Source organism: Hypanus sabinus, unplaced genomic scaffold (genome assembly GCF_030144855.1).
Source record: "Hypanus sabinus isolate sHypSab1 unplaced genomic scaffold, sHypSab1.hap1 scaffold_1341, whole genome shotgun sequence".
In the NCBI taxonomy this organism is placed as follows: domain Eukaryota; kingdom Metazoa; phylum Chordata; class Chondrichthyes; order Myliobatiformes; family Dasyatidae; genus Hypanus; species Hypanus sabinus.
This window is the reverse complement of record NW_026779411.1, coordinates 18,567-44,921: the sequence shown is the minus strand read 5'-3', so window position 1 is coordinate 44,921 and position 26,355 is coordinate 18,567. Positions and strand designations below refer to the sequence as shown.

Below are 26,355 nucleotides of genomic sequence, written 5' to 3'. Positions count from 1 at the left end.
AGGTGTATGTTGCTTGAAGACTATTCAATGTTTAATTTATAATTCCTCACTTAATCAGGAAGCCTATGCCTGCATTCAGGAAGTCATCACCATTTTACGGTATCAGTGCCAGTCAGTAACCATCTCCATTATAAGATAGCCGCACTGACATTCCTTAATCTTCTTTTGTCTTTACACATCATGAGACCATAAGGCATCAGAGCACAATTGGCCATTAGGCCCATCGATTCTGCTCCGCCATTACATCATGGGTGATGTTCTATCCCTCTCAATCCCATTCTCCTGCCTTCGCCCAGTGAACTTTGCTGACCAGACTAGTCAAGAAGATACCAGCCTCTGTTTTAAATATACCCAATGACCTGGTCTCCGCAGCCAACACTGCCAATGAATTCTACAGCTCCACAGCTAAATAATCTCCTCATCTCTGTTCTAAATGGACGTCCCTCTAATCTGAGGCTGTTCCGTCTGGTTCTAGACTCCCCCAATTAGAAACATCATCTCCACGTCCTCTCAATGTCATTCGGTATTCCACAGGTTACAATTAGATTCCCCCTCATCCTTCCACACTCCGGCCAGTACAGGTGCATCCAGGATCCATTCCCATCAAAATCTGGTTTAATATCACTGGTTCTGTTTGTTTAGATTCCTCTCTGGATTTTTCACGATGCCATCACATATTTTCTCTGATCAGGTGATCAAAATATGCGAGTGTGGTCTGGCCAGAGCTTGTTCCTATATTCTGATCCTCTCGAAGTGAATGCTAGCTTTGTATTTGCCTTTCCTAACACCGACACAAACTGCACGGAATCCTGCACCAGGTCTCCAGAGACTCTTTACAACTCCGATTTCTGAATTTTCTCCCAGATTCAAAAATAGTCTACGTCTTCATTATTTCTGCTAAAGTATATGGCCACGGACCTCACAATACTACATTCCAATTGCCACTGATGTGTCCATTTTTCATCGGTCTATGTGGGGCACCTGGTCAAAGGTCCTCGGGAACTCCAAGTAAACAACTTGCACTGACTCTCTGTTGTCTACCCAGCATGCTGTTCTCTCTAAAAATTCCAACAGTTCTGTCAGGCAGGATTCCCTTCCATGGATGTTGGCCTTTTTTTTAATCATGTGCGTCCAAATACCCCGAAACCTAATTATCGACTGCTGACATCTTCCCAAACGCTGATCAGACTAACTGGCCTATAGTTTAAAATGATCAGTCCTCCGGAACCATTCCAAATTCTAGTGATTCTTGAGTGATCATTACTAATGTCTCCACAATCTCTTCAGCCTCCTCCTTCAGAAGCAATCGGGTGCAGTTGGTCTGGACTTCACTATCTTCCGAACTTTTAGCTTACCAAGCGCCTTCTCCGCAATAATTGCAAATACAGTCACATCTGCCACCTGACATTCTCAAATATCTGGTACGTTCTAGTGTTTTTACAGTGAGGACTGACACAAAATGCTGACCAATATCTTCCGGCATTTCCTTGTCCCCTGATAGTACCTCTTCACTGTCATTTTCTGGTGGTCCAATATCCACTCTCCTCTCTTACAATCTTCCTATATCAGACGGACCTTTTGGTAAGCTATTTTACATTATTCTCTGGCCTACCTTCCTATTTCATATTTTCTCTATTTACGGTTTTTGAATTGCCTTCTGTTGGTTTGTAGAAACATTCCAGTCCTCCAGCTTTCTACTATATTTTGTAATATTCTGTGCCGTTTCCTTTGCTTTTGTGCTACTTTGACTACCTCGTCAGCCACGGTTGATTATCCTCCCTTTAGAATAATTCTTCATCATTGTGATTGTTTGTCCTGCACCTTCTGAATTGCTCCGAGAAACTTCAGCCATTCCTGCTCTGCCATTGTCCCCGTTAGTGTCATTTTCGGATTTATTATTGCCCAGCTCCGCTCTCATGCCGAGGTGATTCCTTTATTCTACTGTTGCACTGATCCCTCTAACTTCACCTTCTCCTTTTCAACATGATTTTTGATTTTCTGCTCCAAAGCTACCTGCATATTGAAACTCCCCGTGACAATTTTAGCATTGACCTTTCTCCATGCCTCTCCTCTCCCCCGTTGTAATCTGCAGCCTACATCCTGGCTACTGTTAACACGCCTGTATATAATTTCCATCAGGGTCATTTTACCTACGCAGTTTCTTAACATCCACATCGTCTAATCCGACATCATCTCTTTCTCAGGACTTCTCATTTTTAATGACAGCAGCTTCGACCCAACACTTTCACCTACCTGCGTATCCTTTCGATTCAATATTTATCCTTGGATTTAAGCACCCAACTATAAACTTTTGTCTGTTACGATTCAGTGATGCCCGTCGTCCATTTGTTTTTGCTCTCTCTCTCCCCTCTCTTCCGTTCTTGTTGTCACATCTTGTTGATGTAATGCTGCACATTGACAGATCAAGGAAATTAATCACATCGCATCTACTGCAGGGTGTCAGTAAATCCTTATTCTTACACAATATTGATTTAGAATTTCCTTCAGTTACTGTTTCTCTGTTAATGACTGAACCCAGAGAGGATGAGGCAGCAGCCCAGTGACTGCATCTGTTCTGAAGCTACTGGGGCCATGAACAGATACTTTCCTGCACATTCTCCATGTCTGTCTGTCTGCTCCACAATAAATTCATGGTTTCCTTTTGTAGAAAGTCACTGAGCTGACAGAGAAGGGAAACCGGGCAGAGAGTTCCAGACTCTTCCTCAGTCTGGTGAATGGCAAAGGCTCCCGGGCCCGGAGGGCGATGTGGGAATCCTTTCTGATGTGGAGGACTGAGTTACCGAAGTTGGACAGAATACTGAGGGAAATACAGGAACTCGGTATGTTAAATCCGCGCTCTGAACACAAAGGCACATTGAGATAAACAATTTAGTTATTTTAATTATTTTAGCTCTGTTTCAATGGATTTTTAAAAAATATTTAAACAGGTCCTGATCCACAGGAATACATGAACATCGGCCAAGGTTTATATGAATTACCCACTCAGCTGATAGGTGAGTGATGAAATGCACAGTTCAAACCACATCTCAAGTGTTAGTCTGTGACTTGGCAAAACCTGGGAATCAAAATTCGCCATTAATCATTCGCTGATCTCTGGATTCAAGTAACAATTCAAAGAATCTCTCTTTGCAGCCTGAATATTCTACAATATATTTTTCTATTAATCCAGCTGTTGGTTCTGCTGAAGCCTTCACTCCAGGTCCTCACGCTCTGGGAATCCCAACACACCCCAGGCAGACTCCTGATACACTGTATGACCCAGTCCAGGTGACTTTTCTATCTTCAGAACTTTCATCTTCCAAGCCCCTTTTCCTCTGTAAAAGCACTACACGCAATTCTGTTCGGAGATGTTCTTTACCTTTTGGAATTCTGCCAGTGACTTGGACAGAGTTTGTCTGGCATTTCCTTTTTACCCGTTACTGCAACTACAACAGCAGTTTCTAGTGGTCCGATATCGACTCTCTCCCATTTTCCACTCTTTATATATCCGGGAAAGAAAGGAAAAATACTTTGGTACCCTTTCTTATATTATTGACCATTTCCTTGCATTTCCTGCACATTCATGTATAACTAGGAGCATCTATAACATAGTTGCCTCCGACATGACCCTAGTCACTAGACTCTAGACACTGGAATACTACAGCACAGTACAGGCTCTTCCGCCCCGGATGTTGTGCTGACCCATGTATTCCTTTAAAAAGGGTACTAAACCCACACTACCCCGTGACCCTCTCTTGCTCTTCCATCCATGTGCCTGTCCAAGAGGTTCTTAAATACCCTTAATGTTTTAGCCTCCACCACCATCTCTGGCAAGTTGTTCCAGGCACCCAGAACACTTTGTAAAAAAAAATTACCTGTGATGACTCCCCTAAACTTCCCTCCCCTAACTTTGTACATATGCCCTCTAGTGTTTGCTGTTGGTGCCCTGGGAAACAGGTTCTCGCAATCCACCCGATCTATGCCTCTCATAATTTTTTAGACCTCTATCAAGTGCCCTCTCATCCTTCTACGTTCCAAACAGAAAAGTCCCAGCTCTGCTAACCTTGCTTCACATGACTTGTTCTCCAAACCAGGCAGCATCCTGGTAAATCTCCTCTGCACCCTCTCCATAGCTTCCACCTCCTTCCTATAATGAGGTGACTGGAATTGAACACAATACTAAGTGCGGTCTCACCAGAGATTTGTAGATTTGCAACTTGGCCTCTCTATTCTTGAAATCAATCCCCCAATTAATGAAGCCTAACATCCCATAGGAGTTCTTAACTATCCTGTCAACCCGTGCAGCGACCTTAAGGGATATATGGATTTGAACCCCAAGGTCACTCTGTTCATCCACACTCTTAAGTAACCAAAGATTAAACTTGTAGTCAGCATTCTGGTTTGTACTTCCAAAATGCATCGCCTCACACTTATCCGGATTGAACCCCATCTGCCACTTTTCTGCCCAAATCTGCACCCTGTCTATATCCTCTTGTAACCTTCGACAACCTGCAGCTCCATCCACAACTCCTCCAACCTTCATGTCATCCACAAATTCACTCACCCATTCTTCCACCTCTACATCCAGGTCATTTATAAAAATCACAAATAGCAGGGGTCCCAGGACAGATCCCTGCGGCACTCCACTAGTCACTGACCTGCAGGCAGAATACTTTCCTTCCACAACTACCCTCTGCTTTCTTCCTGTAAGCCAACTATTTATCCAAACAGCCAAGGTTCCACTTATCCCGTGCCTCATGATTTTCTGGATAAGTCTCTCGTGAGGGACCTTGTCAAATGCCTTGCCAAAATCCATGTAGACCACATCTACTACCGTACCTTCATCAATTGCTTTTTGTTACCTCTTCAAAAACTCAATTAGCCTCGTGAGGCACGACCTTCCCTTCACAAAGCCATGTTGACTCAGACAGTAAATTCCAGGCACCCAGAACTCTGTTAAAAAACTACCCACAACTGCTGTAAATTTACCCCATCTCACCTTAACCAAATGCCCTCTGGTATTAGACACCAGTCATATGTAAAAAAAAAACAAACAAAATACAGGCTGTCAACCCAAACTCTTATCTCTCAAACTTGTACACCTCAGTCAGATTTCTATTCTAACTCCAGAATAAACAAAACAAGTTTATCAAACTTCTACTTGTAGCACATGCCACCGAACCCAGGCAACACCCTGATGAACCTGTTCTGCACCCTCTCCAATCCTTCCAAGAGCTGGACAATCAGAAGTGAACGCAATACTCCAGATGTTCACTAAAACCATAAGACCTAGTAGCAGAACTAAGCCATTCGGCTCAGTGAATTTGCTCTTCAATTCCTCTCCACCCCATTATCCCAGTAAACGTTGACGCTCTTCATAATCAGGAACATATCGACCTGCATTTTGAATATATCCAATGAAGTGTCTTCCTCAGCCGTCTATGACAATAATTTCACAGATTCACCACCCGCCAGCCAAGACATTTCTCCCAGTTTGTCCCCGGCAGACAGGACAATTCCCCACAGTTCTCAAGCATGTTAATATTCTGTATGAGCCTCCCATGTGGGACTTTATCAAACACTCTACCAATATACAAGTAGACAATATCCATGTGTAACTGCATCCATCACCTTTGTCACCTCCTGGAGGAACTCAATCAAGCTGGCAAGACACAAACCCGAACCAAAGCCTTGCTACTGAACCCCAAACCACCTCATACATCCTCTCTGTCATACTCCCATGGGGGAGAACATATAAAAGGCTGAAGGTATGTACCACCAGCCTCAACGACAGCTTTATTCTGCATTTATAAGACTACTAAATGGTCACCTACTATGTTATTATTGGCTCTTAATAATAATAAGACAATTTTATATCTAAAATTATAGCATCGTACATCTCGTAACTAATAACAACTCAGATAACAACTTAGATAACCACAATATACTCACAGGAGAGCAGACAGAATACCGTTCGGGTTTGAACAACAGAGAGCAGATTATGTAATTCTATTTCAAACGCTGTGGAAAGCAGAAAACTTTCAGAGTTATACTGTCATTCAGAAACAACACATCTGTTTCTGTTCCTTGTGTGTTTAAAAGAAGTTCCAAATATATATAAAATTCATACAATGCTTGTGAAATTTCTACAACTGATGAAGCATTCGCGTAAAATAATCGTCCTATTAACAACCACAGAGGAACAATGACCATTATCAAAATAAATGGAGGGATTTTCCATGGCCACTCACTAAGCCCACTGAGGTTTTGTCTAGCTTTAAGCCCACTCATAATTTACTGAAACAGACAAAAATCAGGTATCTAATCAGAAAAAAATACGAATTATACCTTGACACAGCTCTACATTGAGGATTTGAAATTATTTACTCTTGCATCAGTAAGGCTGAAACAAACAATTCAAATACTGGAACTAATTTCCAAATATATAAGCATGAACTTTAGACTAGAAAAGTACAGAACATCTAACATAAAGAATGGTGCAATCGAGCCGGTAGAATATCAAACGGAGCATCAGGATGCAACGGAACAGAATATGAAATGGATATTTAGGATATCAATAAGCAAAGAAAATAGATAATAATGTGATAAAGGAAAACCTTCCAACAAAATTTACTTCTAGGCTGAAGAAAATCTGAATTTACTGCAAGGCTGAACAAACTTTGAATTTGCATCAAGGATCAAGAAAATCTGTCAAACAGAGCTGAACAGTAAAAATATAACGAAGGTAGTAAACACTCACTGTGTTGATGTATAATGTTGGTAAAATATCCTGGTCTGAAACAGATCTGGAAAATATGCAAAAAAATAAGAACTTAAACAATAATTACTGGAAAACGCCATGTGCACTGGAGCGCACTTGGATTGATATGAACGAGGACAGTTTGCGGATGTTGAATAACAGATCTAAAAAATGAAACAGCAGCCAGATAAAAATTTTCTGAATCAGGGTTAATATCATGGACACATGTCGTGAAAATTGTTTTTCTGCTCCAGCAGCACGATTACGGTATAGTGTGTGCAGTGAGTCTGTATTTATGTATACAATTGTGGAAATAGAACTATATCAGCGTGAATTAATCAGTCTGATGGCCTGGTGGAAGAAGCTGTCACGAAGCCTGTTGGTCCTGGCTTTTACGCTGCGGTACCAATTCCAGGATGGTAGCAGCTGGAACAGTTTGTGATTGGTGAGACTTGGGTTCAGAATGATCCTTCGGGCCCTTTTTACCCCTTCTCTCTGAAATGACCTGAATAGTAGGAGGTTCACATCTACAGATGCACTGGGCTGTCCGCACCACTCTCTGCAGAGTCCTGGCATTGAGAGAAGTAGAGTTCCTAAACCAGACAGTGATGCAGCCAGTCAGGATGCAGAAAATTGTGCCCCTATAGAAAATCGTTAGCATTTAGGAGCCCATACCAAATGTCCTCAACAACCTTAACGATTTGTTTTTCTTTTTTTTTGTTCAGACTAGAGAATATGCCAGGCAGGATGTTGGAATGCTCCTCTTGCAGGATGTGGGAAGTCAGGGAGATCTCCGGTGTCCCTGACAACGATACCTGCAAGAAGCGCATCCAGCTGCAGCTCCTAACAGACCGCGTATGGGAACTGGAGCAGGAGCTGGATGACCTCCGGATCATTCGAAAGACTGAGTAGTTTATAAATCGTAGCTTCCAGGAGGTAGTTACTCCTAAGGAACGGGGCACAGGTAATTGGGTTACCGTCAGTTGAGTGAAGGGGAAAGGGCAGTTAATGCAGGTTTCTTATGTGGCCAATCCCCTCCAAAATATGTGTACCAATTTGGATACCGTTGGGGGGCGGGGGGAGGATGGCTTACCTAGGACAAGCTGCGGCAGCCGGATCTCTGGCACTGAGTCTGGTTCTGCAGTGCAGAATGGAGGGAGGAGGAAGAGGAGAGCGGTAGTGATAGGGGACTCCATTGTCAGGGGTACAGACAGGAGATTCTATGGTTGTGACAGAGACTCCCGGATGGTTTGTTGCCTCCAGGGTGCCATGGTCAGGGATGTCTCTGATCGCCTGCACAGTATTCTGAGGTGGGAGGGTGATCAGCCAGATGTCGTGGTACACATCGGTACCAACGACATAGGTAGAAATAGTCAGGATGTCCTGAAGAGTGAGGACAGAGAGCTTGGTAGGAAGTTGAAAAACAGGAGATAGAGGGTAGTAATCTCCGGATTGCTGCCTGTGCCACGTGCCAGTGAGGGTAAGAGTGCGATGCTCTGGCAGACGAACACGTGGCTGAGAAACTGGTGTAGGGGGCAGGGTTTCAGATTTCTAGATCATCGGGACTTCTTCAGGGGCAGGTGGGACCTGTACAAGAGAGACGGGTTACACCTGAACTACAAGGACACCAATATACTAGTTTGCTAGTTTTATTGGGGAGGGTTTAAACTAGATGGGAACCAGAGTGCCAGAGTAGATAGTGGAACGGGGGTAAAAATAAATGATGCTGGTAGTTCATGCAAAGTCACAAATAGCAAGGTTGAGTGTGCTGGTAATAATTTCCTGAGGTGTGTCTATTTCAATGCGAGGAGTATTGTGGGAAAGGCAGACGAGCTGAGGGCCTGGATTGACACATGGAATTATGACATCATAGCCATTACTGAAACTTGGCTACAGGAGGGGCAGGACTGGCAGCTCAGTGTTCCAGGATTTCAATGTTTCAGACGTGATAGAGGCAGAGGGATGAAGGGTGGGTGGTGGCTTTGCTAGTCAGGGAAAATATTACAGCAGTGCTTCGACAAGACAGATTAGATGGCTTGTCCACTGAGGCCATATGGGTGGAGCTGAGAAACAGGAAGGCATGACCACATTAATAGGGTTGTATTATGGGCTACCCAATAGTCAGCGAGAATTGGAGGAGCAAAGAGATAGCTGAGAGATAACAGACAACAGCAGGAGACAGAAATTTATGATTGTAGAGGATTTTAATTTTCCACACATTGATTGGGACTCCCATACTGTTAAATGTCTAGATGGGTTTGTGTTTATAAAATGTGTTCAGGAAAGTTTGCTATATCAATATATAGATGTACCAACTAGGGAGGATACAATACTAGATCTCCTATCAGGAAATGAGTTAGGGCAGGTGACGGAAGTCTGTGTAGGGGAACACTTTCGTTCCAGTGATCATAACGTCATTAGTTTCAACTTGATCGTGGATAAAGATAGATCTGGTCCTCGGGTTGACGTTCTAAACCTGAAAAGGGCCAAATTTGAAGAAATGAGAAGGGATCTAAAATTCGTAGATTGGGACAGGTTGTTCTCTGGCAAGGATGTGATTGGTAAGTGGGAGACCTTCAAAGGAGAAATTTTGAGAGTGCAGAGTTTGTATGTTCCTGTCAGGGTTAAAGGCAAAATGAATAAAAATAAGGAGCCTTGGCTATCAAAGGAAATTGGAACTCTGATAAAGAAGAGAGAGATGTATAACATGTATAGGCAACAGGGAGGAAATAAGAAGCTTGAAGAGTATAAAAAGAGTAAGAAAATATTTAAGAAAGAAATCAGGAGGGCTAAAAGAAGACATGAGGTTGCTTTGGCAGTCAGGGTGAAGGATAATCCGAAGAGCTTCTGCAGGTATGTTAAGAGCAAAAGGATAGTAAGGGATAAAATTGGACCTCTTGAAGATCAGAGTGGTCGGCTATGCATGGAACCGGAAGAAATGGGAGAGATATTAAATGGTTATTTTGCATCTGTATTTATGAGAGAAACTGGAATGGAGTCTATGGAAACAAGGCAAACAAGTAGGGAGATCATGGAACTTATACAGATTAAAGAGGAGGAGGTGCTTGCTATCTTGAGGCAAATCAGAGTAGATAAATCCCCGGGACCTGACAGGGTATTCCCTCGGACCTTGAAGGAGATTAATGTTGAAATTGCAGTGGCCCTGGCATAAATATTATGTCAATATCCATGGATCTGGTGCCAGTGGATTGGAGAACAGCTCATGTAGTTCCGTTGTTTAAAAAAGGCTCAAAAATAAGTCATGAAATTATAGGCTGGTAAGTTTGACATCGGTAGTAGGTAAATTATTAGATGGAATACAAAGAGATAGGACCTCCAGGTATTTGGATAGACAGGGACTTATTAGAAAATGTCAATAGGGCTTTGTGTGTGGTAGGTTACGTTTAACCAATCTATTAGAGTTTATCGAGGACGTTACCAGGAAAGTGGATTAAGGGAAGGTAGTGGATGTTGTCTACATGGACTTCAGTAAGGCCTTTGAGAAGGTCCCACATGGGAGGTTAGTTAGGAAGATTCAGTCGCTAGGTATCCATGGAGAGGTAGTAAATTGGATTAGACATTGGCTCAGTGGAAGAAGCCAGACAGTGGTAGTGGAGGATTGTTACTCTGAGTGGAGGCCTGTGACTAGTGGTGTGCCACAGGGATCAGTGCTGGGTCCATTGTTATTTGTCATCTATCTCAATGATCTGGATGAGAATCTGGCAAATTGGATCAGCAAATTCACTGATGATACAAAGATTGGAGGTGTAGTGGACAGTGAGGAAAGTTTTCAAAGCTTGCAGAGGGATTTGGACCAGTTGGAGAAATGGGCTGAAAAATGGCAGATGGAGTTTAATATGGACAAGTGTGAGGTATTGCACTTCGGAAGGTCAAACCAAGTTAGAACATACAAGGTAAATGTTAGGACACGAGGAGGGCAGTAGAACAGAGGGATCTGGGAGTATAGATACATAATTCCCTAAAAGTGGCGTCATTAGTACATAGGGTTGTAAAGAGAGCTTTTGGTAAATTGGCTTTTATAAATCAAAGTACTGAGTATAAGAGTTGGATTGTAATGGTGTGGTTGTATAAGACATTGGTGAGACCGAATTTGGAGTATTGTATGCAGTTTTGGTCACCTAATTACAGGAAGGATATTAATAAGGTTGAAAGAGTGCAGAGAAGGTTTACAAAGATGTTGCCGGGACTTGAGAAACTGAGTTACAGGGAAAGTTTGAATAGGTTAGAACTCAATTCCCTGGCATGTAGGAGAATGAGAGGTGATTTGACAGAGGTGTATAAAATTATGATGGGTATAGATAGAGGGAATACAAGCAGGCTTTTTCAACTGAGGCAAGGGGAGAAAAAAAGAACCCCAGAGGTCATGGGTTAAGGGTGAAGGGGAAAAGTTTAAAGGGAACATTGGGGAAGGTGCTTCTTCACGCAGAGAGTGGTGGGAGTGTGGAACGAGCTGCCAGATGAAGTTGTGGATGCGGGCTGACTTCTGACATTTAAGAAGAACTTGGACAGGTATATGGATGAGAGGTGTATTGAGGCATATGGGCCAGGTGCAGGTCAGTGGGACTAAGCAGGAAAATGGCTCAGCACAGCCAAGAAGGGCCGAAAGGCCTGTTTCTGTGCTGTAATGTTCTATGGTTCTATCTGAGGTGAAAGAGGTGCTGTTGTGCCTTTTTCCACTACACAATTGATGTGTACAGACCATGTGAGGTCCTCAGTGATGTGAATGCCGTGGAACTTGAAGCTGTTCACTCTCTCAACCCCAGATCCATTGATGTCAATAGGGGTTGGCCCGTCTCCATTCCTCTTGTCTTTGCAACATTGCATCCAGCTCCTTTGTTTTTGCGACATTCAGGGAGAAGTTGTTTTCTTGTCAACACTGTGTCAGGGTGGTGACTTCTTCTGTGTAGGCTGCCTCGTTATTATTTGAGATTTGGCCAATAAATATAGTATCCTCAGCAAATTTAACTAGCAGATTGGAGCTGTGGGTAGCGACACAGTCATGCGCATACAGAGAGTAAAGGAGGGAGCTTTGGACACAGCCCTGAGGGGCTCCTGTGTTGAGGGTCAGAGGGGCAGAGGTGAGGGAGCCCACTCTTACCACTTGCTGGTGATCTGACAGGAAATCCAGGACCCAGCTGCACACGGCAGGGTGAAGGCCGAGGTCTCTGAGCTTCTTGTCAAGCCTGGAGGGAATGATGGTATTGAATTCTGAACTGTAGTCTAATAACATCATTCTCACACAAGCATCCCTCTTCTCCAGATGTTTAAGGAGATGTGCAGAGCAGTGGCTGTTGTGTCATCTGTTGATCAGTTGTGTCGGTAGGGGAATTGTAGGGGGTCCGGTGTGGGTGGTAACAAGCTGCAGATGCAGTCGTTGACCAGTCTCTCAAAGCATTTGCTTATTACTGAGGTGAGTGCGACAGGACGCCAGACGTTCAGGCACGTTGCCTTAATTGTTTTAGGTACAGGAGCAATGGTGGATGATTTGAAGAAGGAGGGAACTCTACACTGGGAGAGGGTGAGATTAAAAATATCCGTAAATACACCTGCCAGTTGTGCCGCGCGCATCCTGAGTACCCGCCCTGGGACGCCGTCCGGTCCCGCAGGCTTGTGACTGTCCACTCGTTGGAAACAATAGACAATAGACAATAGACAATAGGTGCAGAAGTAGACCATTCGGCCCCTCGAGTCTGCACCGCCATTCTGAGATCATGGCTATCAATACCCAATCCCTGCCTTGTCCCCATATCCCTTAATTCCCCTATCCATCAGATATCTATCCAGCTCCTTCTTGAATGCATCCAGAGAAATGGCCTCCACCGTCTTCCGAGGCAGTGCATTCCACACCTCCACAACTCTCTGGGAGAAGAAGCTCTTCCTCAACTCTGTTTTAAATAACTGACCTCTTATTCTCAATCCATGCCCTCTGGTACTGGACTCTCCCAACATCTGGAACATATTTCCTGCCTCAATCCTATCAAATCCTTTAATTATCTTAAACGTTTCAATCAGATCCCCTCTCAATCTCCTCAATTCCAGCGTGTACAAGCCCAATCTCTCCAATCTCTCTGCGTAAGACAGCCCTGCCATCCCAGGAATCAACCTAGTGAATCTACGCTGCACTTCCTCAATGGCCAGAATGTCCTTCCTTAAACCTGGAGACCAAAACTGTACACAATATTCCAGGTGTGGTCTCACCAGGGCCCTGTACAAATGCAAAAGAACATCCTTGCTCTTGTATTCAATTCCCCTTGTAACAAAGGCCAACATTCCATTTGCCCTCTTCACTGCCTGTTGCACTTGCTCATTCACCTTCATTGACTAGGACTCCTAGGTCTCTTTGCATTTCTCCCTTACCTAAATCGACACCGTTCAGACAATACTCTGCCCTCTTGTTCCAGCTTCCAAAGTGGATAACTTCTCATTTATTCACATTGAATGACATCTGCCAAGTATCTGCCCACTCACTCAGCCTATCCAAGTCTCCCTGTATTCTCCTAACGTCCTCTTCGCATGTCACACTGCCACCCAGTTTAGTATTGTCAGCAAACTTGCTGATATAGTTTTCAATGCCCTCATCTAAATCATTGACATAAATCATAAAGAGCTGTGGTCCCAATACAGAGCCCTGTGGTACCCCACTAGTCACCTCCAGCCAGTCTGAGAAACACCCATTCACTGCTACCCTTTGCTTTCTATCTGCCAACCAGTTTTCTATCCATGTTGAAACCCTGCCCCCAATGCCATGAGCTCTGATTTTACTCACCAATCTCCTATGTGGCACCTTATCGAATGCTTTCTGAAAATCTAGGTACACAACATCTACTGGCTTACCCTTGTCTAACATCATTGTTACACCCTCAAAAAACTCCAACAGATTAGTCAAGCATAATTTGCCCTTGGTAAATCCATGCTGGCTCGGCCTAATCCTATTTCTGCCATCTAGATGTGCCACTATTTCGTCCTTAATAATGGACTCAAGCATCTTCCCCACGACTGACGTTAGGCTAACAGGGCGATAGTTCTCCGTTTTCTCCTTCCCTCCCTTCTTGAAAAGTGGGACAACATTAGCCACTCTCCAATCTTCAGGAACTGATCCTGAATCTAAGGAACATTGGAAAATGATTACCAATGCTTCCGCAATTTCCTGAGCCACCTCTTTTAGAACCCTCGGATGCAGACCATCTGGACCCGGGGATTTATTAGCCTTCAGTCCTACCAGTCTACTCATCACAGTTTCTTTCCTAATGTCAATCTTTCTCAATTCCTCTGATATCTTATGACCCTGGCCCATCCATACATCTGGGAGATTGCTTGTGTCCTCCCTGGTGAAGACAGATCTAAAGTACGCATTAAATTCTGTTGCCATTTCCCTGTTTTCCATAACAATTTCTCCCAATTCATTCTTCAAGGGGCCAACATTGTTCTTAACTATCTTCTTTCTCTTCACATAGCTAAAAAAGCTTTTGCTATCCCCTTTTATATTCCTGGCTAGACTGAGCTCATTCCTGATTTTTTCTCTCCGTATTGCTTTTTTAGTTAAGATCTGCTGTTCCTTAAAACTTTCCCAATCATCTGTATTCCCACTCATCTTAGCCCTGTCATACTTCTTTTCCTTTAATGCTATACAATCTCTGACTTCCTTTGTCAACCACTGTGGCCCCTTCCCCCTCTTTGAATCCTTCCTTCTCATTGGAATGAATTGCATTTGCATCTTTTGTATTATGCCCAAGAATATCTGCCACTGCTGATCCACTGTCTTTCCTGCCAGGGCATCCGCCCATTTAACTTTGGCCAGCTCTTCCCTCATGGCTCCGTAGTCTCCTTTATTTAATTGCAACACTGACACCTCTGATCTGCCCTTATCCCTCTCAAATTGTAGATAAAAACTTATCATGTTATGATCACTACTTCCTAATGGCTCCTTTACTTCAAGATCACTGATCAATTCCTGTGCATTACACATCACCAAGTCCAAAATAGCCTCGTTCCTGGTTGGCTCAAGCACGCCAAAAAACCAAGAGGTAGGCAGATGGGTGACGGTCCAGAGAGGCAGGGGGAGCAGGCAGAGAGAGTAGAGCACCCCTGCGGCCATTCCCATTAACAATAAGTATACCGTACTGGATACTGTTGATGGGGTTGTCCTACCAGGAATGAGTTGTAGTGGTCCTGCCTCTGGCACAGAGGTTGAACCCTCAACTAGAAAGGGGAGGAGGGAAGAGAAGAGAGCGATAGTTTTAGGGGACTCTATAGTTAGGGGGGCAGATAGGAGATTTTGTGGGGCAGATCGGGAGTCTCGGATGGTATGTTGCCTCCCTGGTGCCAGGGTCCGGGACATCTCAGATCGGGTGCAGGCTATTCTTGAGAGTGAGGGCATGAACCCAGATGTAGTGGTCCATGTAGGGACCAATGATGTAGGTAAGGTGAGTGAGGGGGTCCTGCTTAGAGAGTTCAGGGAGATAGGAGTGAAGCTGAAAGGCAGGACCTCCAGGGTGACAATCTCGGGATTGCTACCTGTGCCACGTGCGAGTGAGGCGAAGAATAGAATGATTATGCACATTAATACGAGGCTGAGAGCATGGTGCAGGAAGGAAGGGTTCAGGTTTTTGGATAATTGGTCTTTGTTCCAGGGACATTGGGATCTGTTTCGAAGGGATGGTCTACATCTGAACCGGAGGGGTACTAACATTCTTGCAGGAGTATTTGCCAGTGCTGCTCGGGGGGTGGGGGGGGGTTAAACTAGATGTGCAGGGGGCAGGGATCCAGATCCAGAGGTTGGTCAGAAGGTGCATGGGGTTAAATGTGTACAAGGTTTGGGTGATCCTGAGAAGGTCATCAAAATTCAGGGTGCAATTTGCCCGATGGAGGTTCAAGGAGCTGGGTTAGGTACAGTAGACAGTGTTTTAAGCAAAGAGAGGAGGAATGGGCTAAGAATTCTATACTTGAATGCGCGTAGTGTCAGAAATAAGACAGATGAGCTTGAAGCTCAGATGAAAATGGGGAACTACGATATTGTTGGGATAACGGAGACAAGGCTGCAAGGGGATCAGGCCTGGGAATTGAGTGTACCAGGGTATACGTGCTATCGTAGAGACAGAAATATGGTGAGAGGGGGTGGGGTGGCCTTGTTGGTGAGGAATGAGATTCAGTCCTTAGCAAGAGGTGACTTGAGAACAGGGGAAGTAGAGTCTGTGTGGATTGAGCTGAGGAACAGTAAGGGTAAAAAGACCCTAATGGGTGTTGTGTACAGGCCCCCAAACAGTAGCGTGGATATTGGGTACAAGTTGATTAGGGAGTTAACATTGGCATGTGCTAAAGGTAAAGCAGTCGTTATGGGAGATTTCAACATGCAGGTGGACTGGGAGAATCAGGTAGGTGCTGGACCCCAGGATAGGGAGTTTCTGGAGTGTCTAAGGGATGTATTTTTGGAACAGCTTGTGCTTGTGCCTCTGCTGATCCACTGTCCACCTGCGAACTTCAGCCTCAGAGATGACCAATGTGCAGGTCGCTTTGTCGGCTCTCCCCGGGGTCTCGGTGTTGGCGATATCGAACCGAGCGTAAAGAGACTTAGATCCTCTGGGAGACAGGCAGCGATGTTGGCAGCACCACTGCACTTAGCTCTGAAGTCTGCATTGGGGTGCAGAGCTTGCCATAAGCTGTGTGTGTTGTTGGTGGAGAGCTGTGCCTGAATACGATTTCTTTATTGTCGTTTCGCTGCCTGGATGACTTTGCACAGATCGGAGCTGAATTTCTTGAGCTCCTGCTGATCACTGGCAATGTAAGCAGTCGGTCACACGGCAAGTGCTGTTCACACGGAACTGTTGATACAAATTTTGTGGTTTGGACAGTCCTGACCGATTTCTGAAGGAAATCATCTCCCCTCTGTGATAATAACACACAACTGGGGGATGTTGTTATTACACAGCTGTGATAATAACAGCCGGGAACTCCCTTGGCAGCCGGAAAGGTTTACACAGTAGCACCAGGTACTCCAGATCCGGGGAACAAAAAGGTTTGAGGGCATGGACATTCCGGGGTTCCACCAAGCATTAATGATCATGAAACATACCCTAAATCCTGTTCTCTTCCCAAATAGGGTGTGTGTGTGTGTGATAGGGTGTGTGTGTGTGTGTGTGTGTGTGTGTGTGTGTGTGTGTGTGTGTGTGTGTGTGCGTGTGTGTGTCTGTGAGGTGGGCGTGGTGGTACTGGATGACGACACGATTGTTGATCCCCGTAGGGGCCAATTCTGGATCTGTGGACTCGGGAGCAGTTGGGACAGAGGGACAGCTGGGATGCAGGCGCTTGGGTAGTTGGATCCTTCTTGCATCCCCTCTTCTTTTCAGCAGTAGCTCTTCAGGGTTCCTCAAAATTCCTGGCTTTTCCGTGGATCAGCGGCTGCCACTCGTTGACCATATTTGCCTGAGAGAGCCTCTGCTTAATTTGATCCTTGTAACTCCTGCGCGGGGCACCACGATCTCTCTTGCCCTGAGAGAGTTCTCCGTAGAGTACTGCTTTCGGTAACCTGGAGTTGTCCATGCGAGACATGTGGCCTGTCAGACGGTGGATCTGGCTGAGCAGCGAAGTGGCTTCAGGGCCTGGAAGTTGAACATATATAGCTGTGCATGTCTGTGTGATTATATGAAATATTAAACTAAATAAGTTGTGCAGAAATAGAAATTTAAAAAGAGATTAGTAAGGCAGTATTGATGGGTTCAATGTCCATTCAGAAACTGCAAGGTCGAGGAGAAGTTGCTCCTGAATCGTTGAGTGTGCACCTTACTCCGATCCTCTTGAACCAGACGGTGATGCAGCCAGTTACTATGCTCTGCAAGTTACATCTGTAGAAATATTCGAGTGATGTTGGAAACTCCGGATGAAATATAGCCACTGTTGTGCCTTCTCTGTAGCTGCATCGATATATTGGGTCCAGGTTAGATACTCGGAGATATTGACAGCCAGGAATTTGGAATTGCTCACTCTTTCCACATCAAATCCCTCTGTGAGGACTGGTGTGTCGTGTTCCCTCATCTCGCCTTTTCTGAAATCCACAATTAGCTCTATTGACATAGATGTCGACAAGGAAGTGTCGAGCCCCTGGCTCAGAGTTGGAGACTTCTTCCCAGAAACAGAAGAGATCACTGTAGCAATACAGGACAAGGTTGTTGACACATGTAGTTATCAATAATACAGAATAAACGACCAATAGGTCCATGACGATATATGCTGAAAATTATAAGAGAAACTACAAACAATCCGACTTTAAAAGATCCTGCAGTAGTTCAACTGAATCTCATTACTTGCACAAGCAAAATAAAATGGCGAACAACATTCACAAAAACATTGCTTAAACTACAACTGATGAAAAACCCCATAATTTACTAAATATACAAGCCTCTTCCACTTTTGGAGTTAGAGTCCTTCATATCATACTGCGTCCGATCATTATTTCAGATAGGATAATACATGATCTGCGTTCGGATGTAATTTTACAGGATAAACAAGCAAAAGCAACCTTTTAAATATATATATATAGCCATTCCAAACACACATAACTTACAGAAATGAATTAGTAAAAAAAATATACCAGAAATATGTTGAATTGAAAGGGCAAAATGAAAGACTATGGAACACGAACAGGGTATTATTTATCCCAATCGTAATATCGATAACTGGTATCATCCTAAAGGCTTTACAGAATAGTATTAATAAATTAGGCCCACACGGCGATACTTGTGTAAATCTTCGAAAACCCATAACACTATACACCACGAGAATAGTCTGAAATCTCCTATCAATTGAGACATGTGTGTGCTTGGCTATGCCTGTACCTCAAGTTTTACCAGTTTAGGCTAAGATGATGATAATAATAATAATAATAATAATAATAATGACTTATTTATAAAGCACCTTTCATCCAGACGATGCCGTTCAAACCGCATCTCAACGGGATAAAGTGCAATCTAGAAAACAAACGACAGAATGTGTCAGTCCTAATATACACCTCAGACTTCTGCACAGTACTGTAGTTTAAGGTGTTGAATTCTACACTTTAGGAACATAGTCCCAAAAAAACTCAATGCTGACCTCCCAATGATCCTTTGGCCTTCTACCTTATCGTCTGCCTGCACTGCATTTTCTCGGCAACTGAAACACTGTTTCCCTGAACTATTCTGTTCCATTTTGCCTTGTACAACCTCATTGCACCGATGTGATGTGATGATCTATTTGGATCGCATGCAGAAAAGTTTTCCATTTTTCAGTGGTGCATGTCACAATAATAAACCAATTTACCGATTCATTGTCAATAATACATCGCCCCTCGGTTGCTTAAGATTGTTATAACTGGGGGGAGGGGGGGTGACAGTGCAGATGAGCTGCCACGACCTATTAAATGCTCCCAGTGGTGAGTAGCCTCTGTCCAGCTCTTGGTCTTCACGTGAGATTTAGCCACTAATCCTGGTGGAAGCGTTTCTTCTGACAGGAGAAGAGGCAGAGGTGGGTTACTGGTGCCTTACAACCAGTCGCTTTGGGCAGATGGAGCTTGTTGGCTGTGATTGGCAGCTCACCCAGGAACAAGAAAACTCTGATCTCAAAACTCCACTGCCTTGTAACTGTAACCCCTCATGGGGAAGAGTTTGGGAGTAAACCCAGTGGGAAAGCCTGGAGCTGGAGTCCCTGAGTCAGTGTTAAATGGTGTTCAATGCAGTCTGGCATCTCCTGCGACACCTCTGGTGCCAAGCTGTGTCAGTCTATGCCGTTCCTTTGTGTACATCAGATGCATGTAGAGAGGGAGCTTGCTACATCGGCAGAAGCTTCCTCTCCATATCGGAGTGTCCCGGCTTGCAGGGGCAGGGCATCCATGGCCGACTCTGACAGACGGAGGCCTCATTAGACAGAGCCCCAACCCCCACAGCAAGACTGATGAGTAGCAGTTGCCAAGACTTCACCACCCTCTCCCACAGACACGATGTACATCACCGAGACAGACCCTTGTGGCTTATTCCATTAACACAGATTCCATCTTTCCACCAATCCTCCATCACTGCGATTGAAAACTACCCATTTTCATTCCTGTAATTCTGATGGGTTATCGATCCACAACTTCACTGTGATTCTCCCCCAGACGCTGCCCGACTTGAGTATTTACCGCGTATTCTGCTCCTGTTTTGATGCAAGAGCAGTGGACACCTGTGACTCCCCAGTGTGCAGATTGGCCAAAATGCACAGTGTCCTGCTCTCCATAGTTCCAAACCAGGTCAACATTAACAGCGTCTGTTAATGAGGCAAACAATGCTTTAAATATAGTGAAATGTTGTTGTAACGGGAGTGCAGTCAGGATTGCAATAGGGTATTCAAGATTCAAAAACTTTATTGCCGTTCCAACCATACATCAGCTCTGCAGGGTAGAATGAGACAGCGGTTCCCAGGAGCAGTGCAATCATAACATAACAAACACAACACTAAATAATAAACACAACAATAAATAATAAAACACAACAGCCACATGTCGCTTTAAATCGAGTTATAAGTGTCCGGTGCAAGTTAAAAGTGTCCAGAGCAGAATCAGATAGAGCAGCTATTTAGCAGTCTGACTGCCTGTGGGAGGAAGCTGTTTAGTAGCCTTGTGGATTTAGTTTTGATGCTCCTGTAACGTTTACCTGATGGCAGAAGAACAAACAGTTCATGGAGAGGGTGTGAGGGGTTGTTAATGATGTACCGTGTCTTCTGGAGGCATCGACGTTGAAAGAGGTCTTGGAAGAAGGTAGGGCGACCCCAATAACCTTCTCTGCTCCCCTAACCACCCCCTGCAAGGCTGTTTTGTCGGCAGCACTGCAGCTGGAGTACCAGGTTGTGATGCAAAAGGTCAGCACACTCTCAACCACGCCTCTGTAGAATGTAGTTAAGATGTTAGTGGGGAGTGATGCTTGTTTAAGCTTCCTGAGAAAGTGCAATCAGGGGAATGTTCACCTTCACAAATTACTAGAACCAGAACATGAGGACTGGACATTTTCAGGGACATCCATTGCTGTCAATTCCGTGTCTGCGAACAGAATTTTACTTTCTGTCCTAATATCTATGGAAGCATTGAATTGATTCATGTAATCTCAAACACTGAATGCTGAAATACCGTTATAAAGTTCTTTGTCAGATGAGCCGTTTAACGTTTTGAATATGTTCTCTGTTCCCATGAAGATGTTCAACAGAAACACAAGGAGACTCTGCGGGCACAAACTGAAACACTGAGAGTGAACACGATCCTGATGACGGAGAAGGTGAAGGTTTTCCAGCTGGCTGATCGATACGCTGAGCTCACGGTCATTTCTACTGTTCGAGATCGGACACTGGTGGAACATGAGCTGCTGGCAAGAGGCAGACACCATGAGGATTATAGAGAGAAACAACTCCGCAGACAGCTGGAAAAAATTCGTACTGATCAGTTATTCCAGAGCAGCTTTTCCCGGATTAAATCCAAATCTGGGAGTTCAGCAGCAGTGGCCGGAGTCCCGGGGATCGGGAAAACAACGATGGTACAAAAGATTGTTTATGACTGGTCCATGGGGAAAATATACCAACAGTTCCAGTTTGTCTTCAGTTTCAAATTCCGAGATTTAAACAGTATTGACTGTCGAATAAACCTGAAGGAACTGATTCTGGATCAGTATCCTTACTTTGGGAATATCCTGAGAGAAGTCTTGAAGAATTCAGAGGGATTGCTGTTTATATTCGATGGTTTGGATGAATTCAAACACAAAATCGATTTTGCGGACAGTCAGAGAGATACAGAACACAAACACCAGTGCCCAGATCCCGAGTGGCGGTGTGAAGTGTCTGACATTGTGTACAGTTTAATCCAGGGCAAGCTGCTCCCAGGGTGTTCAGTGCTGGTGACCACTCGCCCCACTGCGTTACATTTATTGGAAAAGGCGGTTATCAGTGTCCGGGCTGAAATCCTGGGATTTGTTGGTGAGGAACGGAAGGAATATTTCATCAGACATTTTGAAGATCAGACGGTGGCGGAAGCTGTTTTCAATTATGTGAAGGAGAACGAGATCCTGTATACCATGAGCTACAACCCCTCCTACTGCTGGATCCTCGCTCTGACACTGGGCCCCTTCTTCACACAAAGAGTCAGGGACCAACAGCGAGTTCCCAAGACCATCACCCAACTGTACTCCTACTATATTTACAACATCCTGAAAAACCACGGCCGTGAGATTGAGAGACCCCGTGATGTGTTACTCAGGGTTGGTCAGATGGCCTTCAGAGGAGTGTTGGAGAAGAAGATTGTGTTTACAGATGGAGATTTGGTCAACTACAGTCTGCAGCCTTCCCAGTTCCTGTCCGGGTTCCTGATGGAGCTTTTGGAGAGAGAGGATTCTGCCCAGAGCGTGGTGTACACATTCCCACACCTCACCATCCAAGAGTTTGTAGCTGCAGTTGCACAATTCCTGAATCCACATCCCGGGGATATCCTGAAATTCCTCACTGAAGCCCACAACACGACAGATGGGCGATTTGAGATATTTCTCCGTTTTGTTGCTGGTCTCTCCTCTCCAATGACAGCTCGGGGCCTGGTGGAGTTTCTGGGTCCATTTCCTCATGAAACAACCTGCCGGGTGATTGACTGGGTGAAGGAGGAGGTTAAACGTCAGATTGGAAACACAGGGAGTGAAGCTGGTAAAAGGAGGCTCCTGAACACATTGCACTACCTGTTTGAGTCTCAGAATCGTGGACTGGCTCAGGCCGCACTGGGATCTGTGGAAACACTTTCATTCAGTGGAATGACACTGACCCCGATTGACTGCGCGATCCTGTCTCATGTCATCGGATTCTGTGATACAATAAAATACCTCAACCTGGAGGACTGCCACATTCAGTGTGAGGGAATCCAGCGGCTGGGACCCGGGCTGCACAAGTGCCAGGAGTTGAGGTAACTTGATTTATCTCTCACTCGGAACTGTGAAACTGTTCTATTGTGTCATTTCAATGTAAAGAGATTTGGGTTAAACTGTGTTAAATCAGATTGTGAAGAATTGTGACAAATGCCCAGGGGATCGGTCAGCAATTCCCCAAGGACAGGAGGGTTCTGTGGTTCCTTGTGAAGGGATGTTGGAGACTTCATCAGATCAGTGAACAACGACCATTGGTTTAATGGTAGTAAATCACAGGAATGGCCGTGTTTCCTGCTGCCTGTGACACGTCCATTGACAATGTTCCTTCTCACTGTTACTGACACCCAGACCGACACTGACTGCAGCAGATGGGTCAAAGATTCACACCCCCTTCCCGGTGAGGGACAAGAGGCCGTCTGCAGACTGTCCCAGTGAGAAGGAAAGAAATACCATTGTGAGATTGCCCTCCCCTGCCCTTTCCTGTTTGTGACTTTGCTCACTACCAGATACACAGAGAGCGAGGCTGCATCTCCTTTGGGTCTCTGTTCAGACCCAACACACGCGTACAAAAATTCCCCTTCCTCCTTTCGGATCTCTCTTCCAATCCCCCTTCCTCCTGTGGGATCTCTCTGCCTCATCCCCATTCCTCCTCTCAGATCTCTTTTCCCCATCCCCCATCCTCCTATGGGTTCTCTCTTCCCCATCCCCCTTCCACCTCTAGGTTCTCTCTTCCCCATCCCCTTCCCTCCAGTGGTATCCCTTCCCATTCCCATTTCATCCTGTGGGATCTATCTTCCACATCCCCCTTCCTCCTGTCAGATCTCTCTTCCCCATCCCCCTTCCTCCTGAAGGTTCTCTCTTCCCCATTCCCTTCCCTCCAGTGGTATCCCTTCCCATTCCGCTTTCCTCCTGTGGGATCTATCTTTCCCATCCCCTTACCTCCTGTCGGATCTCTCTACCCCATCCCCCTTCCTCCTGTGGGATCTCAGTTCCACATCCGCCTTCCGCTTGTGGGATCTCACTTCTCCATCCACCTGTGGGATCTGTCTTCCCCATCCCCCTTCTTCCTGTGGCAACTGACCTCCCCATATTCCTTCATAGAATCGTAAAATCATAGAACACTACAACATAGAAAACAAGCCATTCGGCCCTTCTGCTCTGTGCCAAAACTTTATTCCGCTAGTCCCATTGACCTGCACCCAGTCCATCGCCCTCCAGACCTCTCCCATCCATGCATCTATCAGATTTATTCTTAAAACCTAAGAGTGTGTCCGCATTTTCCACATCAGATGGCAGCTTGTTCCGCATTCTCACAACTCTCTGAGTGAGGACGTTCCCCCTAAACCTTTCCCCTTTCACCCTGAAGCAAAGTCCTTTTGTAATTTATCTCTCCTAATCTGTGTGGAAAGAGCCCATTCGCATCTACCCTATCTATTCCCCTCGTAATTGTGTAAACTTCTATCAAATCTCCCCTCATTCTTCTACGCTCCGAGGAATAAAGTCTTAACCTGTTCAATCCTTCCTTGTAACTCAACTCCTGAAGAGCCAGCAACATCCTCGCAGATCTTTTCTGCACACTTTCAGTCTTACCGATATCGGTCCTATAGTTCAGTGACCAGAATTGCACACAATACTCCAAATTTGGCTTCACCAATGTCTTGTACAACCTCACCATAACTTTCCAACTCCTATTCTCAACTTTGATTTATGAATGCCCGGATGCCAAAAGCCTTCTTTACAACCCTGTCTCCCAGTGACGCCACTTTCAGGGAATTATGTATCTGAACTCCCAGATCCCTTTCTTCCTGCGCATTCCTCAGTGCCCTACCCTTTACTGTCTATGTCCTACCTTGATTTGTCCTTACAAAATGGAACACCTCACACTTGTCTGCATTAATTTCCATCTGCCATTTTCTGGCCCATGTTGCCAGTTGGTCCAGATCCCTCTGCAAGCTTTGAAAGCCTTCCTCGCTGTCCGCAACGCCTCCAATCTTAGTGTCATCAGCAAACTTGCTGATCCAACTTATCACACTATCATCTAGTACATTGATATAGACAACAAACAACAATAGTCCCAACACAGATCCCTGAGACACACCACTAGTCACAGGCCTCCAGTCTCAGAAGCAATGATCCACTAAGACTCTCTGTCTTCTCCCACACAGCCAATTTGGAATCCAATCTACAACCTTTCCATGGATACCTACTGTCTGAACCTTCTGAACTAACCTCCCATGTGGGACCTTGTCAAAAGCCTTATTAAAGTTCATGTAGACAACATCCACAGCCTTTCTTTCATGTGCATTCTTGGTAACCTCCTTGAAAAACTCTACAGGATTCATTAAACACGATCTGCCATGAACAAAGCCATGCTGACTATCTTTAATTAGCCCTTGGTTGTCCAACTCCTTGTATATCCGATCTCTCAGAACACCTTCCAATAATTTACCTAACACCGATGTTAGGCTCACTGACCTGTAATTACCTGGTGCACTTTTGGAGACTTTTTCAAACAACGGAACAACATGAGCTACCCTCCAATCCTCCGGCACCGCTCTTGTGGCGAAGGACATTTTAATTATTTCTGCCAGGACCCCTGCAATTTCTACACTAGTCTGTCTCAAGGTCCGAGAAAATATCATGTCAGGCCTGGGGGATTTATTTACCTTTATTTGCTGTAAGGCAGTAAGCATCTCCTCCTCTTTAATCTCTATATGTTCCATAAAACATAAAATAGTACAGCACATTACAGGCCCTTCGGCCCACAATGTTGTGCCGACCCTCAAAACCTGCCTGCCATATAACCCCCTCCTTAAATTCCTCCATATGCCTGTCTAGTTGTCTCTTAATCTTCACTAGTGTATCTGCCTCCACCACTGACTCAGGCAGTGCATTCCACTCACCAACCACTCTCTGAGTGAAAAACCTTCCTCTAATATCCTCTTTGAACTTCCCTCCCCTTACCCTAAAGCCATGTCCTCTTGTACTGAGCAGTGGTGCCCTGGAGAAGAAGCGCTGGCTGTCCACTCTGTCTATTCCTCTTAATATCTTGCACACCTCAATCATGTCTCCTCTCATCCTCCTTCTCTACAAAGAGTAAACCCTGGCTCCCTTAATCTCTGATCATAATCCATACTCTCTAAACCAGGCAGCATCCTGATAAATGTCCTCTGTACCCTTTCCAATGCTTCCACATCCTTCCTATAGCGAGGTGACCAGAACTGGACACAGTACTCCAAGTGTGGCCTAACTAGAGTTTTATAGAGCTGCATCATTACATCGCGTCTCTAAAACTCTATCCCTTGACTTATGAAAGCTAACACCCCATAAACTTTTTTAACTACCTGATCTACCTGTGAGGCAACTTTCAGGGATCTGTGGACATGTATCCCCTGATCTCTCTGCTCCTCCACACTACCAACTATCCTGCCATTTACTTTGTACTTTGCCTTGGAGTTTGTCCTTCGGAAGTGTACCACCTCACACTTCTCTGGGTTGAACTCCATCTGCCACTTCTCAGCCCACTTCTGCATCCTATCAATGTCTCTCTGCAATCTTCGACAATCGTCTACACTGTCTACAACACCACCAACCTTTGTGTTGTCTGCAAACTTGCCAACCCACCCTTCTACCCCAACATCCATGTCGTTAATAAAAATCACAAAAAGAAGAGGTCCCAGA

At 44.9% G+C, this 26,355-nt stretch overlaps 1 protein-coding gene across 2 annotated transcripts in view; it reads left to right on the top strand.

The window, feature by feature from the left end:
* The window catches only part of LOC132386844 (NACHT, LRR and PYD domains-containing protein 3-like), a 39,942-nt gene extending 14,618 nt beyond the window's left edge, over positions 1 to 25,324 (top strand). For both annotated transcript variants that reach the window (XM_059959187.1, XM_059959188.1), the window contains 3 exons: positions 2,669 to 2,840; positions 2,949 to 3,014; positions 20,975 to 25,324. In XM_059959187.1, the coding sequence (XP_059815170.1) occupies positions 2,669 to 2,840; positions 2,949 to 3,014; positions 20,975 to 22,716 (1,980 nt within the window). In that variant the 3' untranslated portion in view covers positions 22,717 to 25,324. The remainder of the gene's footprint in view (positions 1 to 2,668; positions 2,841 to 2,948; positions 3,015 to 20,974) is intronic.
* The last annotated feature ends 1,031 nt before the right edge of the window (positions 25,325 to 26,355 follow it).